The 18,968-nt window shown below is 38.9% G+C and overlaps 1 protein-coding gene across 1 annotated transcript in view; it reads left to right on the top strand.

Moving 5' to 3' along the window:
• The first annotated feature begins 7,978 nt into the window (after positions 1 to 7,978).
• Positions 7,979 to 18,968, top strand: part of RFTN1 (raftlin, lipid raft linker 1) — an 89,898-nt gene continuing 78,908 nt past the window's right edge. Inside the window, exon 1 of the mRNA XM_009576200.1 lies at positions 7,979 to 8,123. Within this exon, the coding sequence (XP_009574495.1) occupies positions 7,979 to 8,123 (145 nt within the window). The remainder of the gene's footprint in view (positions 8,124 to 18,968) is intronic.

Here is an 18,968-nt window from a genome sequence, read left to right as displayed (position 1 = left end):
AATGTGTGGTACCGTCTGAATCTTTTGCTGTGCTGAAAGACAGCATCATGGTATTACTAAGTATTAAATCTTTTGGAAGAGCATTGTAGGGTGATGTCAATGGGGTGAGGAGCAAGGGTCTCTCACCAACCTGCTGTTCCTCAGATTGCTCCCCAATACCAGCACAACACTTGCCTTATTCCTCCACCAGTTGTCTCTGATCCTGTTTGCTTTTCTTCCTCCCACTCTCTTGCCTACGTGCACACACAGGCAAACCAGCTTTGTTTCCCTAGAGAGGGTTAAGCGCAGCTGGTGGCAGCCCCTGGTTATGGGCAGGGAGCCTGCAGAGGTAGCCCAGGGACAGCGCAGAGGAAAGTAAGTGTGTGTTATGCAGGGCAGCAGAGTTGAGCCCAAGACTAGCGTTGTGAACACCGTAATAAAAACAATAGCACCTAGTAATATTTTGTTGAAATGGCGTTATCACTGTGGTGTGTTATTTGATGTGCTGCATGCTAGGGCTTTGCTTTCTTTGTGACTTGCGAATATGACCTATCAGGGTAGTCTGTTCTAACTTTACTGAATCCATATAACATTTATCCATGTATTGTTTTGTTTTTTTCCTAAAGCTTAGCAAACTCTTGAGGCTAGACTAGCAATTGTCTTAATTGGCCAAATTTATGTTTTCCTCGTTTTTTTGTGTAGGCAGTACATTTTCTTGTCTCCCAGGGAGATGGTACCAAACCCGGTGCAAAAGTTTGTTTTTTCATTCTAGCAATTGGATCTGTAGTTCATCATGACAGGTCTTCCAGAGTTCTTGGTATGAGTCCAAATTAGTCCTCCTGATTTGTGTTCTGCTTCCGTTTAGTTATGGTATCTCTGGCCTCTCTAACTGGGCTTGACTTCTGGCACATTTCATTTTATGCTGGTGTTTCTTGATCCGAGACTGTAGTTTCCTCTGCTGAGCTTTTTTTTCCTGTCCCTTGAAAGCTCTCTGCTTATTCTACCTTTCCTTCTTTATTAGGTAATTCATCTCGCTGGATCTGGAAACCTTCTTATGAATTCTCTTGTCACTTCCTTGGGTTACAAATTCTGCAGATATTCATATTGTAGTTTAAACATGTTCCAGACCTCCCCTGTGCTCACGTCCTCCAACTTTTTATTCCTGTTCATCTCACTAATGAGTTCCCTTAGTTTTTGAGGTTTGCCTTTTGAAATTGAAAACCTTAATTGCAGATATACTTGGGTTGCTCTACTGTTTAATTTAAATAAAATCAATCATAGAGAATAAATCTGGGATTATTCTTTCACCAACCTTTCTATAAGCAGAGATTTAGTTATCAGCTGCAAGTCTAAAATCCTGATAGTGCTAGTCAAATTGGTAAGTACACGGTGAAAAATTGGTCAGTTGTGACATCCAGCAATAGATAGGACTGATTTATGGTAATTGTTCTTTTTATTTTCAAATTAAGTCTTTCAGAATCTTTCAAATTACTTGGTAAACGTTAGTTACTTAAACAACTGATCCCTCCCCACGAATAAAAATTATTGCGGTATTTATTGAATATATGCTTACATAGTTACCTGTATGGTAATACTCCTGAAAAAAGACCAAGTAGGTATCTCTTAGGAAGGAATTTCCCTCTTAATGGTGTAATCTCACAAAAAGCCTATGCAGTGGTAAGCCAGGGTGGGAAAAATGGGGATATGTCAGGAGCGTGGCTCTATTCTGGGAACCTATAAAGGATCATCCTCATACTATTCTCCTTTCTTTGTTTACCCGTACACCCAGTTTGTCAGGTCTGGTGTTTTTAATCCTCTGCTTTGGTTATGCTTCTCTGCCTGATGTTTTTTTTGCCTTGTTATTCCTCTTCTGCTTCATTGCTTTAACTATGCTAGGAAAGGGACTTGGCTATAATTTGCAAGCTCTCTCAGGGTTTGTTTAGAGCTGAATGGGGGACTAAACACTCTGGTGTTTTGTAGACTGGGAAGGATGCAAGAATTAAGTGACCACATGCCAGCAAGTGAACTGAGCTGAGCATGAAGTGCTTATTATTTTGAAAATGGAAAGGTCAGGATTGCAGGAGTGAGTGTTTAAGAAAATAAGTGAGTCTCATTACTGCACAACAAATATGAAGTCCTGTAATTATTTGTAAAAGCCTTCCAGCATCCCTGTGCAGCAGCTAAGTATTACCCATGGAAGAAAGAACCAGCATGAAAGGACTTACCCAAAATCAAGAGAGAAAACCTATTAATACATTGCAGTTATCTTGTTTCGCTGCTGCACTCACCAGTAAGAACACCGTATTCCATAATTTTGTGGAAGGAACTTTAACAGTAACTTATGATATGTATTTAAAAAAAAAAAAAAAATTCATGATAAAGCTTACAAAATGAGGTCACTAGTTCTGGACAATAAACATTTTAAATGTGTTAATGCAAGCAAGCTTGTTCTCATTAATTGCGCTTAAAAACAAGCTGACAGTAGCATAATCTGTCTATACAGCACGTTTTCTTTGGGTGCCATTATAAATATTAAAATTACCTTGTTTCTATTTCAGGTGGTAGTGTACTGAACTTACATGCGTGTTAGACAATATTTGAATATTGAGTCTAATGCTGTATGCTTAGCAGTTGACTCCAATACTATATGTATTTAAAAGAATTGTTTAGGAAGTCTTTTCAAATCATCCCTAAGTAGTCATTGACACAGTGCTTTCCGTAATATTGATATAGTTGAAGTAAACTGTTTAGCCAGTATGTACTTAGTTGGTAAACATCCCTTAAATTACTTACGTTGGTAATCTATTAAGCTTCCATTAGCCATGTGGTTCTGTTACGTTTCAGTGTAATTTTCATTATTATTCCTTGGAGATAAATTGTTATGGAGTTCCATGAAAGGAGGGGGCGATACATCAGAAAATTAGCTCCGTTTGTTCCCAAAAAAGCCCCAAACAAAAAATCAAATAGAAGGCAGGTTTTTTTTCTTCTCCTCTTTGTGCCCTTTTTTTTTTTAATCCTGGGGCCTGAGCTGCTATTATCAAGAAAATAAGTTCTTAGCTACACGATATTCTTTTATGCTTATTGTTCTTCTTTGCTAATTCTGAACTTGTTGTATTTCATCTATTTTGAACACAAGCTAGTAAAGTGAGAAAGCAAACCCAAGCTGCAGAGAGTATTTTAACAAAACTTAGGTTCAGAGGTGATGATTTGAAAACTTGGCAGATCTTTAAAAGAGCTATAAAAATTCCTATATTTTATTCAAGATACACTCGTTTTCATGGATCATGGAGGTGCTTAAAAATGGAAATGCTGGGTTTTTTCTCTTGCTGAGTACCATTTGTTGTGATTTTTTTGTTTGTTTTTTGTGGCAAAGGATGGTACCAGTTTCAATAAAACTTGCATCAGGAAGGAGTGTTCAGAGGCAGGTCATTTGCCATGCTGGGGTGGGTTTCTCTCCTGTTCCTCCAGATGTTCCCCAGAGCTCCTCTACTCTTAAAATACACGACAAAGGACAGTAACGGGAAGGAGGAGGTGGCTGCAGCAGGCTTATTCTGTGGCTTGCAAGTTGGGCATTTCCTTGGGAGGTACAAAACCTGGGTTAAATTTTTGAACTCAGTTTGAAGAAGAAAGCTGCTCGTTTCCTAGCCAGTGGGGGCCTTTGCTGTCATTCACAAGACAGACTTAGGAATTAATTGACTGTAGTCTTTGCCGTTGTTCTGCAACTCATCACAGCTTCCATTTTTGATGTTTCGCAAAATTAAAATGAGATACAGACTACAAAAAAAAAAAAATCTATTGTTAGATGTGGGTTTCAGTTCTAGTTTTATCATCACGTGGCTGAACACAAGAATAGTTTTAGAGATTATCAAGATCATAGAGCATGCGTGAGATTAATTCACAATCTAAGTGAGTTTGTGGACAGAATTAGTTTTTCCCAGCATGTGTAGCTGTAAGAGCCTGTAGCTAAATCTTAATTTTAGTTCTTCATTAGATGTTACTTTTTCTCTCACTCAAGGTATTTCTTGTAAGTACGGAACTAGTGAGTTGATAATTTTTACATTAATGTAAAAGGAAAAGCTTGTCTTAGAACCTACTGCAGAGCAAAAAATACTTGAAAATTTTGCAGTGTTTTTGAAGAATTGTTTTTTAATCTACTCTATTAAAAAGTGAATATTGGTGATAATATTCTGTTTTAACACTGAATAAAAACGTAGAATTCACATGCGGGTATAGAAAGCCAGAATAAATATATGTAGTACAGTAACCTTAAGCATGCCTTATAGCAAAACAATATACGTGCTGAAAAAGGGGATTGAAGTGGGTTTAGATTACTTTGAATGCATCAATGATGAACATTTCTTACAGCACTCTTTGAAAACTTCAGTGCAGAAAATTAAGAAGGTGAATAATGTCCTGTTGGCAACTAGGTTTGTAACTGAAAAGCAGGGAGGTGTTTTCAGATGAGGATGGAAAGACTCTGAACAGCACTAACTTTGCTGCAAAGGAAAGGAAGGAAGAGGGTAATAACTAATGTTAAAAGTCCTTGGAGGTCATAAAGCAGGCTGTCCCAGTAGCAAGTTTGTGAGATAACATTGAGCAGAATTTGGTGATTCAGTGATTACTTGTCATACACATATCATCAGTATCTTTGAGCAAACTTTAAATATGCATACATCTCTGGAATTTTTTTAATACTTAAACTCCTGTATTAAAGTCGGAGCTGTATTTCTTAAGATTTATTTTGCACTGCTGCAGCACTTGCATCCTAGTTACTGTGGAAAAGATTGTGATGTTGTGAAACTTACTTTTTCTACTGATACCTCATTTTTATTCAGGTGAAAACATCCTTTTCCATATGTGTGCTTTAGTAACATAAATATAATTGTCTATACTTAATGAAAGGTGGGGAAGTATTTATCCTCAAGGATACTAATTGAAGTTTTAGCCAAGCAGCAGGAAGGTGAAAATAGGTCTTCTGGTAAGCAGTCACTCAAGGAATTAGTACAAAAAGTGTATGTTTTCAGTCCAGTCCCAAGTGGGCAGGTATCTCCATGCTGAATGACTTGTCGGTTGGTGGTTTTTGCAGAGATTACTACTTGCGTGGGCAATGAGGGTGGACCGGTTTTTTCGAAAGGGCTGAGGAAATGTGTGCTGGAACAGCACAGGAGTGTCCGTGGCTGCCGCTGGAAGAGCAGGCTTGCATTTTCTAGCACTTTCACCCCAATTTAGGAAAGAATGCAAAACTCTCCGTGATGTGAAATACTGAGTCCCCAAGGCCTCCTTCTGCAGCCATCACTGTCTGAAGAGTCCTGTGGATTTCAGACTCTTTGCATAACTAAGGGTTGCAGGCACTGCTGCTTAATGACCTCTGAAATGGAATTTTTTTCCTTACAAAGTGTTGTACTGTATACTTATGATGTGTAAGAATTACTGGGCCATCACTGAAACAAGAAATTTGATACACTTGCTAACACTTATTGCTATCTTAGTTCTTCACTCTACAGTATATTAAAGCACAAGTATATTGCTAGATGTGTTCCATTACAGTCCATGGAAATACTCATAGTATCTTGTTATACAATATGCATTTATATATTAAAATGAAAAACATTTTAGACTTAAGCTAATCATATTGCACAGGCAAAAGAAAGAAGCTGCTGTGTATATGAAAGAATAATCCTTTTTTTTTTTTACTTAGTGGTAGTAGCTGTCATTATAAAAAAAAAAGTAGAAAGTATCATTTTGGGAACAGAAGAAGGAGGATTTTTAACTTTAAATGCCAAAAGAAAAAAAAAATATCCCCAAACCTAGCTTTCATTTATAGAAATTGTTAAAATAAAGTAGTTTTTACTTTTCTGTCAAAATAAGCAGGGAAAGTGGTTTTCTGTTGGATGAATCCCCCAAATATTTCAAGTTCAGGAACACGTATGACACGTCATCCATTTTCCTTGATGCTGCAGGTCTTGCTAGGAAATGTTTTTTTGCTTCCAGTTTCTGTGTGATCAAATATTTGCTATGGTATTTTTTTTAAGGTTTGATATGTTGGTTAGTCCTATTTTGACGTGTTTATTAGTTACTTTGCAATAAGATGTAGGTGTGCACTTACAGACTTTGCAGATGATGTCAAGGTGGGCGGCATTGCTGAGCCTGGAAAGACTTCCAGCTCTTCCAGGGGTGCGGGAGAAAGGGATGAGATTATTACTAAGTAGTAGAAATGCAAAGGAATAGAGCAAAGTTATGGGGGATGAGTTGGAAACTCCTCAATTAGCTGTGCTGGATAAAAATAAACAGAAATGGGTTCTTTGGCTACTGGGAAACTGACAGTAAACTGTGCATGCAATTCAGCTGTGACTGATGATTTTAGGGGCAGTAAGCATGTTAATTGCACTAGAGTCAGGGAGGCATCAATGTTATTTTAATAGGCCTTGTTAGGATCTCATTTTGAGCATATGGTCACCTGTGTTCATGTAGAGAAATGAAAACAGGAGTGATGCAAATGAGAGTGAGTGGGGTGATGGAGCAGAGATCCTGTCTTGTAAGTGGCAGGAAAGGACTTGAGTACGTTTATCCTAGCAAAATACGGAAAGGGATTTGGTAACTATTCATAAAAATGATTTCACAAAGAAATATGAGAGAGGGACAAAAATTATAAAAGTTAAAGCACAAAATAAGTACAAATACATTTCTACAAGTAGATTCCAAATACATTGGGGCTGGAAATTTGACTTTCTAACCATTTGGGGGATGGAGCTGTGGCATAAGCTTACAAGCACATCTTTGGAGACAGGAAACCTGAACTAGTTTTTCATTCTCCGCTTTAGGTTTATTAATTGTCAAGGTAAAGGCAGCCCTAGTCTGTGACTGAAGTTTTTCAGGTGCTTGTTGCGATCTGTTGGAGGTTGCGGGGAGGCTGAAACACTGATCGTTATGATGCTTCATGCAGCGCATTTACACTGAATGGATCCCATGCTTCGAAGTGTCGAGGGTGGCTTGTGGGAACCCCTTTTCATCACTGGGTGTTTATTCTGCATTTCTCTCCCCATCCCCAAAACATGAGTTTCTCCATGTAGGTGGAGGCAGGATGTTGGGTGGGTTGTAATGAAAAACCTCAGGTGCCTAGCTGGTGTGTCTCTTTATCCTCACTGCTGGTTGAAATAATTTGCCTCAGTCCGACCAGTGTTGTTGAAGAGGTGTGAGAGGATTTGGATCATCTGACTATTTTCATCAAGCAATTCTTCCATTCTTTCATACTCTCATGAGCCATAATGTGCAGGATATTGAGAAACATTTAATGTGTAGCAGAAATGGTTGTCAGGGGTAATCCTTTAAAATGTTGTGGACTGGCAGCTTATTAAGGAGAACTAGATTTATCTAGTCCAGTTCTGTGGTCATGTGCCTCTTCTGGTTTGCAGATAGCTTCTATAAAGTGCCATTATTTCTTGTGGCTTACCTGAAAAAATGAGGTGAGAGGAAATGAGGTAGTTTTCTAAATGCTGGTACTTCTCAGCAAACCCGCTTTTTCCATTGAATTACAAGTCTAGATATTAATTTGAATGTTACAAAGATCTGTGTAAAAGAGAATACTATCTGCTCTCATAGTGACTGCATATGCAGAAATTGTTATTAAGTTGTCAACTCTTATATTAGCAAGTTATTTTGCGTTTTTAGCGACTTTTTATAATGGAATATATCTCTTCCACAGTATACTACTGAATACATGTGAAAGATGCAAAATACATGCATTAAACTGTCAATTTTCCAATAAAATAATAGCATGCCTGAGGGTTGATGTGAGTGGTATGTACTTCAGTTACTAACTGAGCATTTATTTAATTATACAATTTCATATAGTTTGTAGGTGGCTTGTATTTAAAAACTAAAAATCACCACAATGTACTATTGTGTTGCATGAAACCGGAAAGAAAAAAACCAAAATGAATGGTGTTTATGCATTTTCCCTTTTTCCTTTCCCTGCCTTTTTGTATCAGGAGCTGCTGAAATGGGTTGTGGATTGAACAAACTAGAGAAGCATGATGAAAAACGACCTGGTAATATCTATTCAACTCTGAAGAGGCCCCAGGTAGAAACCAAGACAGATGTTTGCTATGAATATCAATTCCTGGACTTCACGACACTAAATGATAGTAAGTATACGATATTTTTCTTTAGATTTCTTTTTTCCTATTCAAGTTAACATGTTAATTGCTTCATAATGGTTTTTGAATAGTGTGTGTAATAGATAAGTTTTTAAAATGTCTTTAATTTCTTTAAGTAAATGCCTTCTCTTCAGTCATAATACTGACATGCAGAGATCTTGCTGAGAATTTTCTGTAAATTTGTAACCTTAGAGCTACTTGTAGGTTCTCAGATTTTTGGTTCTTTTACTGCTTGCGCCGCCCCCCTCCCACCCCCTCCCTTTTTTTTTTGGCTTACCCTAACATGGATTTTTGTTTCCTTAATTTGCATTTTATCCAGGTTTCATATGGTAAAGCAATTCAGGTCTGCCAGGTTATATACTTTACTGGTCTTTCTTCCTCCCCTTCTGCTCCCTGTGCTCCCTCAGGAGTACTTTGAGAGGTTAAGTCAGTGTTTTTAGTTTTGCTAACTTACCTTAAATAACTCTTATGTGGTTACAAATACTTCTAGGTGCACCCATGTGGGTGGAAACAAGATGATGGGAGACACTGAAGAACTAAAACATCAAAGGGGTGAAGGTCCAGACTCATGCAATTTTTACCTTTTTTTTTTTTTTTTTTGCTATCTGAAATAGTCTTGCTTTAATTCACATGACAATCCACAGATACTCTATTTCTTTCCTTCCTGATTGACATCAAGCATCTCTGCCAGTATTGCTCCCACCATCGCCTGTGCCCTCTTTCACTTCAAAATTAGCCTGTTCTACAAGCAATTACTCCTCACACCATTTGGAAATCTGAAGCTTGAGCAGAAGGCTGGGACCTGCTTCTTGCTATATATGAAACAACACAGTACCAAAATCTGTTATAGCTAGCTGGCAGGATGCCAGGTAGAGCCTCTGTGCTTTTGCCCTGCAGTGTGCTGCAACTTCTCTTGTTTTGCAAGTCAGGTCAAAGGAAAAGCCAAAGCGATATGTCTCTCACTGTGTGAGACTAAGAGCTGGTACGTCGCTTGATGTGACACCTCTAGTGCAGTTCAGTATGTTCAGCCCAGAGTAATGTGAATTTGTTGTTTTTTAAAACTTGCTGCAAGTGAACTCAAACTTGGAAAAAAGTGGAGGTTTGGAATAGGTGGTTGGACAGGAGTGCGCTTTTGTAGGCAATGTGGGAGCTGAGAAATTTTGTCTTTGCAGACTTTTCTTAGTGCTTATCTCCCATACTCGTCGATTCTTATATTTTTTGTTACACTAATTGGGATGCACTGCACCCAATGAGGGCACCAAACAAATGGGAGAGGAATTTTTTTCATGTTTATGTATTGCAGTTGTTTCTACATTTATGTATTTTTATTTCAAAGTGAACTGTTTATGTCCTTTGATAGTTTGACAACTTTTACTGAGATGTACTGCACATTGTGTCATTAGTGAAAATGAATTAATATTGAGGACACACTTCTATCGGCTTTTCTGGGATGCTCATCACTGTTCTGTCTGATTGCCTCATAAGCTTTAGTGTGTGCATTCTCCTGATACCTCACGAAGTCTCATCTTTGTCACTGTATGGAGGAAGAATCAGTACATGCGATAGCAATGTGACTTGCCTCAGGCACAGAGGATGCCTGGCACAGAGCAAAAAATTAAACCCAGACTTTCCAAGTCTGATTAAATGGATAGGTTTGTTGTAAAGCATACTTGTGTGTTTTTCTTACTCTTCATAGATTGTTTTGTTACGATTTTAGGAGGCATGGTTTTAAAGAGACTGTGAGTAGAAGTACTTTGATTATCAAATTCTTTGGCTTGCCAAAGTGTGTAAGCTATCCAGCTCCCAATGAGTTCTGCTCTGGCATGTTGTATCCCCATCACTCCAGTCTCTGAAGGTGCCAGTGGATAGGCAGATGAGGAGGGGCTGGAGCTGTTGCTCCTGCTGTTTTTCCTTAGTATCACCCACGACTATGTGCTCTCAGGACTGGCAGGGCAACAGCTTGTGGTTATGCAGCTCCCTCCCTATTCATGTCATTGGCTGTATGAAGGCTCATGTTCCACTATGTAATGTTATGACATTCCAGGTTTTTCCCAATGGTGACAGCATCACTGGTTCATTTATATTTTTGCTCAGAAATAACCTCTGCAGGTAAGCAGAGTTAATGATGAGTGCTTCACCTATGCCTGTGTGTGTTCAGAGGCTTCCAAAAACGGAATGCCCACAGCTGTGTAAAAAGAACATTTGGATTGTGAAGTCTGTTGTCTGTGAATCTACTTTAGCCCTTTCAGTGTGTGTATGTATCCTGACATAATTTTTTCCACAGGTTTTCTGCTTCATTAGGCTTTTAGAACAAGCCATGCTAAATTAAGAGTGGCTGCAGAGTATTTTATTGTATCCTTATTCTAGGCCTTACTTACAACACTAGTGAGCCTGGCTCTGAAGACAGGCACTCATTTTTCCCTGGGGCTTTTCTGTAACGTTTACTGCTCTGATAACGTTTACTGCTCTGATAACTATATCTCTCACAAGCATTTAATCTTAATGGTGAGAAGGATGTGATTATCTCCATGTTGCAAGTGGGAGGTAATACACAGATTACTGCCAGAAGTTTTACAAGTCCTTAGCGTTTCTCCACGTGTTCCAAAAGCAGCTCTCGTTGACTTGAGACGTAAATGTGGATACTCGTCACATTTGCAGTTAGGAACTGCATGTATTCTCAGATCTGATATCCAGATAATCAGAGATCACTTCCAGAATGTGGTGTATGTTTTAACTGCAGTTTCACAGGCAGCTAGGTGGACATAAGTTTTCTGCAGCTATATGTGGGGAGATATTGCTCCCATCTCTGTCTCCTGTCAGCTCTGTGACTTGATTTAATTCATGGATCTGGCAGAAGGCTAGGCAGTCTTTTTGTTTGGTTATTCTCTGCCAGATCAGTGTCTTGTGGAAGGGTCTGAAGAATGCTGGAGCTGGTAGAAGTGGTGGGAGTATGCAGTCAGGAAAAGAAAAAGGACCTTCTTTAAATCAGCTCACACTGTTATGAACTTATTCCCTTAGCATCACTCTGTTGAAAACAGGGATAAAATACTGTCCTGCTGGTCATTTCTCTGCTATGTTAGCCAGAAACTTAACTTTTCTTGCTTGCTGTCTTTAGTTGCAGTTTACTTTCTGACATACAGAGCTGAAGGAATGTAAGGAAATATGCTCCTTTATTATACATTTTTATTCATTTCTGAACTTCAGCCTTGCTCTGCACTGTTGCAGATGTCCAATGGAAAATAGAGTTTGATCATTTATTTAAGTACTGTATAAATAATGCACAGATGCAAAAGACAGAATTAAGGTTGCAAGTGTAGCCTTCATTCTGACGTTTCCCAACGTTACAGAATTGACGTACTTGGAAGTAAAGTGTCTAGAGAAAGATTTCCCAAGCTTTCAAGGAAGGCAAGCTATGAAGAACCTAACAGTTTCCATCGTATGCCACAACACTGATGATCTGCATGGTTCTTCAGAATTAAAATGGTTATATTTTCCACTATCCTTTACTTCTTGAGTGAGTGTGATAATTGATAGTAGCAAAGGGTTATTATCTAGTGTAGATTGGCGCTTGAGGAATAAGGAGCACTTTGCTAAGGCATTTCAAAACCTTGAGGTGGGTATGCTCGTTTTGAGTTGTTGGCTTTATAATGTCTGCTTATGAGCCTTACCTTTCTTGTTTCTGCTAGGGTGGCCTCTTCCAAGAAATCACAGTCTGTCTTCAGTGTTGTCCCTTGACAATGTCATCCTGTGCTCTATTCTTTAGTCATCCGTACTGTCCAAAGCTTGTGGGCTGCTGCTCTCCCTCAGGTGAAATCACACCAGATTTCACCCAAATTAAATTGATAAAATCATCACATATTTTTACTTGTCAAGAAGGCATTAAGGCACATAGGTTTGTAAATTGGATGGCTCATTGCTGGGTCAGCAAAATGCCAGAGGAGGTGCAGAGGAAGAGCAGGATCTTTCCCCTGTTAGCAGCAGTGAGCTGTTAGGTTGCCTCAACTGCAACGTGTAGCTTCATTCCTGATGTACTCATCCAACTCCTGAACTCTACCCGCCTTGCTGTCAGCTCATTCCTTGTCTGAGTCAGTCTCACTTGTCACTATACAGTCCAGTTCTGCATCATGTCCATTTTCAGCCAGTTTCTTCTGACAGGTTTCTACGCTCAGTCATTTCTTCTGCTGCTCCCCCTGAGTCATTCTGTCTCAGAGTTCTGACATTCCCAGTGGTGGCATGCAACAAGGGCCGGTAATGCCTCGGAGAGGGTGCACACTTTTTTAACAACTTACTCTCCGTAGCTGTATCTGCAGTTTCAGTGTTCTTCTAGCTCTCTGCTGGCTTATCCTCGCTTCAGAGTTGCTCAACTGGCTGCCTTCTCACTGACTTTGAGACGTTACTGATGCTAAGTGGCAATGATTGAATTTTATAACAATAAAAAATTTGAGGACAGTAGAAGGCATTAGATTAATGTTGCAGTGAACCTTTTGGTACAAAGCCAGAAGAGACAGATTAGGGTCTGTGTGTATATACTTCAGGCCTTTACTGAAAAAAACCCACAAAAAGATTGTATCACACACTGCCCCACCCCCGAAAGTAAAAAATTGTTGTTTATTTTGCATCCCTCTATAATTGTTGTTTATTTTGCATCCCTCTATATTTTGCATCCCTCTATAATAAATAAAAGGAGCTGAATAATGGTAACTCTTGTACTTCTCTTATCTCCAGGTTTTATTGGAAATAAGAGGTAAATGGTGAGCAAACCTGGGGAGGACATGTGCTGACAAATGGAATAGCCTTAATTTAAAGCAACCATGTTTCCAACAATGACTCCATGGGGCAAGCTGGTTTGTTTTGTTTTGGTATTTCGTTTGAAAGAGAAATATTTCAATAATCTGCATTCCTTTCCTGCTCTTACCTGATCTACTTATTTTGAAAAACTTCACTTGCAATGACAGGTTGTACAGAAACTGAGCTCTCCTTCTTCATCATTTATTTCTTTTCTTCCACCTCTTTTCAGCTATGATGACCTCCTGAGAGAAACCAGGAATCTGATAGTTGTTTATCTCTTCCCTTCTCCTCAGAATAGTGTAGAATTTTTTTGGTATTTTGGGGTTTGTGGTTTTTTTTTTTTTACTGACTTGATTGGCTTCTCCCCCCACCCCCCTTGCATTCCTATAGTAATTCATTGGCCTGATTAGTTACGACAGGTTTTGGCCTTGAATAAAGTTGGCATGAAACATATGCTAGCCATGTGATGAGAATGAAATGGGGGTATAAATTTTTTTAAATGGGGAAAGGCTATACTCTGAACAAGCCGTTTGTGCTATAAAACCACTAAAATCCAGATGTTTGGACTGACGGAATGAAAAATAGCAATCCTTCACATGTCCCAAAGAAGTTCTTAAGTTATAATGTGAGCACAAGGGCGTATGGTTTTTATCCTTCTTGTCAAGAATTTGTCTCTTGGAAAGAAAAAGAAAAAAAAAAAAAGGGAAAAAAAAGAAAATTATTTTAAAAGTAAGGTTATTAGTTACATTTCAACATTTCCGCTATTTTTTGCTTAAGTGTTGTAAATGTTGTTGTCTAAGGACATGTATTTTACCAGGACAATACTCCTAGTATAGCAAATTTACTACACATATAAAACCTTCTATTTGAGGCATTTTTGGTATGTTTATATATATTTATATGTATGCATATATATGTAAAATTTGAAAGTCTATCTGTCTTTCAAGTTCTGACAAGCTTCTGGATACTGTACAATAATGTTTTAAAACCAGTTATACTGCTCAAAAAACATTTGTTACAGTCATTACAGCTGCTATGGCTGGGCTTTTGATTGATTTTTATTGCTTTTTTTGCTAATAAAGACACAAATAATGTGTTAATGAACCTTTATAAAAGACATAATTATTGTATTACAATCAATAGTTAAAGAAACATTTCAGTATGGACATATTCTTAATTTGGGATTAAATTTCAGTTGTGTGTAGGCTTAAATTAATAAAAACCCGTCAGTTTTCCCCTCAGAGGGGGGAAAGAAGAAGTCTAATTGGAACTTAGAAGTGTCATGTGAGTTGAGGATAGAGAAGCATTTTTCCTTCCATACATAGAGTACGTATGCAATTTTTATCAGGAAATTCTGTTTGCTACAGAAAATGGTATTTCTTTTTGACTTCAGTGCTTACCATCTCTTCCTATCGGTAATTTTTATATTAAATTAAGCAGTTATTTGTGCCTGGCTTCTGCTTTCTGTTTCTCTTCACCATTCACTTAAAAAACAAACAAACAAACATCAAAAACAAACAAAAAAACCCCAATTCTCCGAGCAAGTGGCTGTACGTCTGAAAAAAGAACAAACCTTGCAGTCCTGCATTTGCAGGCGTTATTATTTGATTTAAGACTAGTAAAAGCAATTGTTTCCCCATTGGTGAAGTTATTTAATTTCCTGTTTTCGTTTATGTAAGCAAAAGAACAGAAATGAAATTAGCCTTCAAGTTTTGTATTTCCAGTTGACCAGGTCTGTTACCATTTGTCCTAAGGAGTGATGAAATAAAATTAGCAAGGCAAAATGTTGTTAGCTTATTAATGTGATGTGATAGCTTGAACCGGACTGCATATAGATTGTGTACAACAGACTAAAACATTGCTTCAGAGGAGATTAATATGTAACAGATTCACAGCAGTAGGATGATGAGCAGAAGAGGCCAATGGATTACTTCTGCATAGCCCAGATTCTGCTAATGCTTCCCCTTCGTTTAATGTGCCCTTTGTCCATATGCATATCCTATTCAACTTAGTTTGATTATATGCACTTGAAAATATGCACATGATAAAAAGAATCAGCGTAAGGGATTTGCTGGATCTGGGCTTCAGTCCTGTCCATTAATGCAGACATGAAGAAATGAAATTTTTTGGCTTCTCTTGGTATTTTGTTTCAAGTGAATTACAGTCTGTAGTAATATGTAACCCTTCAGGACTTGCCACTGTAAGTCACAGCAAAATGAAGCGTTCATGCTGTAGCAGTTTATAAAAGTTATTTGTGTGTCTTGGGGAACTTGCAATTTGACATAAAAGGAGCATTCCATATGTTAGTAGTTTAATACATGCAATAAATTACATCATAAATGTAATTGCTTTAAAGAATTGTTAGGAATAATTTGAACTTCTTTACCATGGTTGGCTTTTTAATAAAGATGCATAACTCAAGTAAAATCTGTTAGACATATTCTAGTTTCTAAATACAAGCTTTGCTTTCCGTAAGTATTGTATATAGATCCTTGTTATGGTAGACTGTATGCACACATTCTCTCTTCTATATGTATAAGCATATCTGTATTACGTACATCAATAATGTGTGTGTAACACATAGGCACATGTATGTATTGTATATGCATTTATATTATTGAGAGGGGTAATTCATGAGGATATGAACATTCAATCTTTTACATTTTGCTTTATGGCTGCTCTGTAGAACAGAAAGTACAATGAGCTTTACCTAAAGTCATGCCATGACTGTGACAGAACTGGGAATAGGTCCTGGGCAAGCCAGTGCTCTAGATCTAGCAGCTAGATCATGGCCTTCAAAACACCCTTCTCACTGAATCTAAAGCAAGAAGCTGGTAAATATTATGAATTAAATTTCCTAGCCCATATTTTAACAGTTAGATACCTGCAAAAAAGCAGTACCTTTCACATACTTTCAAATGGAAAAAAAAAAAAATTTGCTGGTATTGCCTGTCTCCTCAAGATCCAACTGAACTGTGGTACTGCTATTTTGTGTTAGAATAATAGATTATAGGCTAGATGGAATCTTAGATACAATATGCTATGTGTATTAGAAGTCTCAAATATGTTAAAGAGCATGCGTATGATGTGTTTTGGAACTTGTATTTTCAACTTGTGATTGGAAACATAGTTTTCTTTTAGATGCTTTTATGGAATCTCACCCCAAATACATCTAGCAATGTAATAGCCAATTTTTCTGCATGGATTCTGCATATGTAGTTGGGCAATGGGTGTGTGCAAGTGAAAAATCGACTAGGGAGGGAAGGAACATCTGCAGGATGTTTTCTATTTATGCGTGTTCCCCATTGTGAAAAAATATGGGTGCTGCAATAGTCATGTTTGTGCTAACTTTCCTAGTCTGTACCCATTCTTAGACTGAAGAATGGGTAACTATAATACTCCATTCTTACCATGCAGTTGTTGATTGTATCTACTGTTTTAGCTGAAGCTTCTTCTTAATGTAGTTATTGAATTCTTACAAGAGATGCATACCGCACATCACACATACATGAATGTTGTAATTCACTCGCATCATGGAAAAATAGTTACAGATCTGTCTAAAGAGAGCTCTGAACTTCCAAGAAACTTTTTCTTTCTATCAGCAACTCAGGAATTGCACATGATCTTTCCAAGTGGCCCTGTCTTTTCTTTTGCCTTTGCCTTTGCACATTTTTCCAATCTTCATGTGGTTTTCATCCTCCTGATCCTGTTCAAGAGCCAAGGAGCTGGGCTTGGCAGTCTGCAAGGCTGGTAGACAGACATTTCTGGTGGAATGGTGAAATTCTTCAAGCCACAGAGGCCCAATCCTGTCTTCTCAGAAACAAAACTTCCCTTGTGTTTAACTGGACAGGAGATCATACAGTGGCTTGTAACTTTGAATAATAAATGCCTCATGGTTTTATTATGGGAGAAAAGTGATTAGGGGTCATCTCTGTAGTAATCTGCTTAGTCTTTTTATGACTTGTTACTGCAAATTCCTTGACATCAGCCAGGTAAAAGATGATACACAAAATCTATGCAGTGTTTTAATGAGCTCTTAATCATTTACTTTGTAAATAAGTGTTGTTGTTTGGCTAAAATCTCATGCAAATGAAAGGTTTAGAATTGGTTAATCTGAGTGGAGATGTCCCCTTTGAGAGAAAACAGGAATTATTGGTGTCAGCTGCTCTTGACTCTGAGAAGTCATTTTTCTTACTCATACTGAAAAGAAAACGCTGAGTGGATGTATCTTGATTGTGTGGGATTTTTTCTGTTTGCATTTATTTTTCTAATCTTCCTGTATAAAGAATAAGGAGTCTCTATTTTGATGGAAACAGTATGGACATTTAGCTATTTCACATAACCTGTAACAGTGTCTTGGTGGGTCAGATCCAAGGGTCCACATAGCTCATCACTGGCTGGTATTGGGCTGTGCATATCTTAAGCCCGTAGTGTGGTGCAAGAGGGGTAGACGGCCCAGTTGGAGCAGTTGCTTCTGGGGAGTTTACACTGCATTAAATGCATTTTGAGGGTTTTACTTTGGACAAAAGTTGGTGTCCTCCTGTACACAGAACATCCCACTACATGTGGCTCAAAGCAACCTGAAGGAAAGGTATCTGACAAATATTTGCTTTCTGGCTTCCAAGCCCTTCTAGGAGCCACCTGAAGAGGTGCCATTTTGTCCCAATGTCTGTCTCGCGCAGATGACTGTAGCTTGTCATTGCCTCTGCCAGTGATGCTTGTAAAGAGATTTCACATGCAGAAACAAGTCTAATTTCTGTTCCTACTTCTGTTCCTGATTTGTTTTCTGTTCCTGCTTTTTCATACGTGCTACCATTGCACTTACTGCCTGATGACTTCTCTTGACTTTTTTGCCACTGGCCAAACAAAGATGGAGTTGAGGATGGAATGATGAGCATCCTCCTCTAGCCGTGGCAGCTACTGTGTGAGCACACCCCAGGTGAGCTGACTCCCTCCTGCTTCTGCCCTACCTTTGTCTGAGGAGGAAGACATGGACTGTGCTTTACTTTCTTGAGTTTTCACTCTTCTGTGTGCTCTTCCCTAGATCCCTGGAGGGTACTATGGGTGTGAGACACAAGGTTGGACTGGTAGGGCTAGTAGTTGCCTCTCTGCTCTGAGGATAGTGTGGTGGGTTGGAACTTCCTGTTGTTAGAAGCCCCTGCCATGACTTTGCCATCACTGGATGAATTTTGGGAGTCCAAACCTGCTCTCACAGGTGTGGCTGTCACCCTATGGAGTCCCATGATCGCAGTACCTATTGGTCAGTGGCTAATCAGTTTGGGGAGGGAGGGCAAAATTTGCGGTGGGCAAAGTCATGATCAAGGTCTGCAGTGCCATCCTCCAAACACTGTTCCAAACACTGCCCTTGCAGAGAGGCACAGCAGAGCTGAGTGTCTAGAAATAAGGAGATTCACTCTTCTTCTGGTGACATTGACCATTTATGCCTTTTAGGTGGGCATAATTACTTTGTCTCTTCCCTGACTCTCAATGCCTGTTTTGACTTTTTCTTCTTGTTGGCAGATGCCTTTGGCTGCTGGCTCAATGGTCCTCAGAAAACCTAACAGACTTAGGGCCGAGTTGTTTGCTAAGGAGAAGCATAGCTGAAAAGTAGCAGCAGCACACCATGCAGGAAAAGGGAGGGTTGAGGGTGAATCTTGTGCCCTGCTCTTCTGAGAAGTGACAAAGAAGGGAGAACTGACAAAGGGAAGAATGACAAAGTCTGTCCTTCTGCTCCCTTGGCTTGGAGAGGAGGGACTTTTAGGGACAAGGAAGGGGGGTAGAGCAGGCTGATTAAGTCCTGCAGTATGGAGATCAGCTCTCCCCTATTCTCAACAAGGAAACATGCATCTCTCCCTGGGAAGCATCTGTTCGTTCCCTGCTTTCCTTTTAGCTTGCAGAAGAAATGGCCTGCCAGTCCTGTTCCTAGGCTTTTGGCTGAAGCACCCGGTTCAGAGCAGGACCGTGCCCTGTCAGCTGCTTGATAGGCTGTCAACACTCAGCTGATATGTCAGCTTATATGAAGCTCCACAAGGGCTTTCTAACCAG

Source organism: Fulmarus glacialis, unplaced genomic scaffold (assembly GCF_000690835.1).
Source record: "Fulmarus glacialis isolate BGI_N327 unplaced genomic scaffold, ASM69083v1 scaffold18254, whole genome shotgun sequence".
Taxonomy (NCBI): domain Eukaryota; kingdom Metazoa; phylum Chordata; class Aves; order Procellariiformes; family Procellariidae; genus Fulmarus; species Fulmarus glacialis.
Note: the sequence above shows the minus strand (reverse complement) of the source record. Positions and strands in the feature narration are given on the sequence as shown.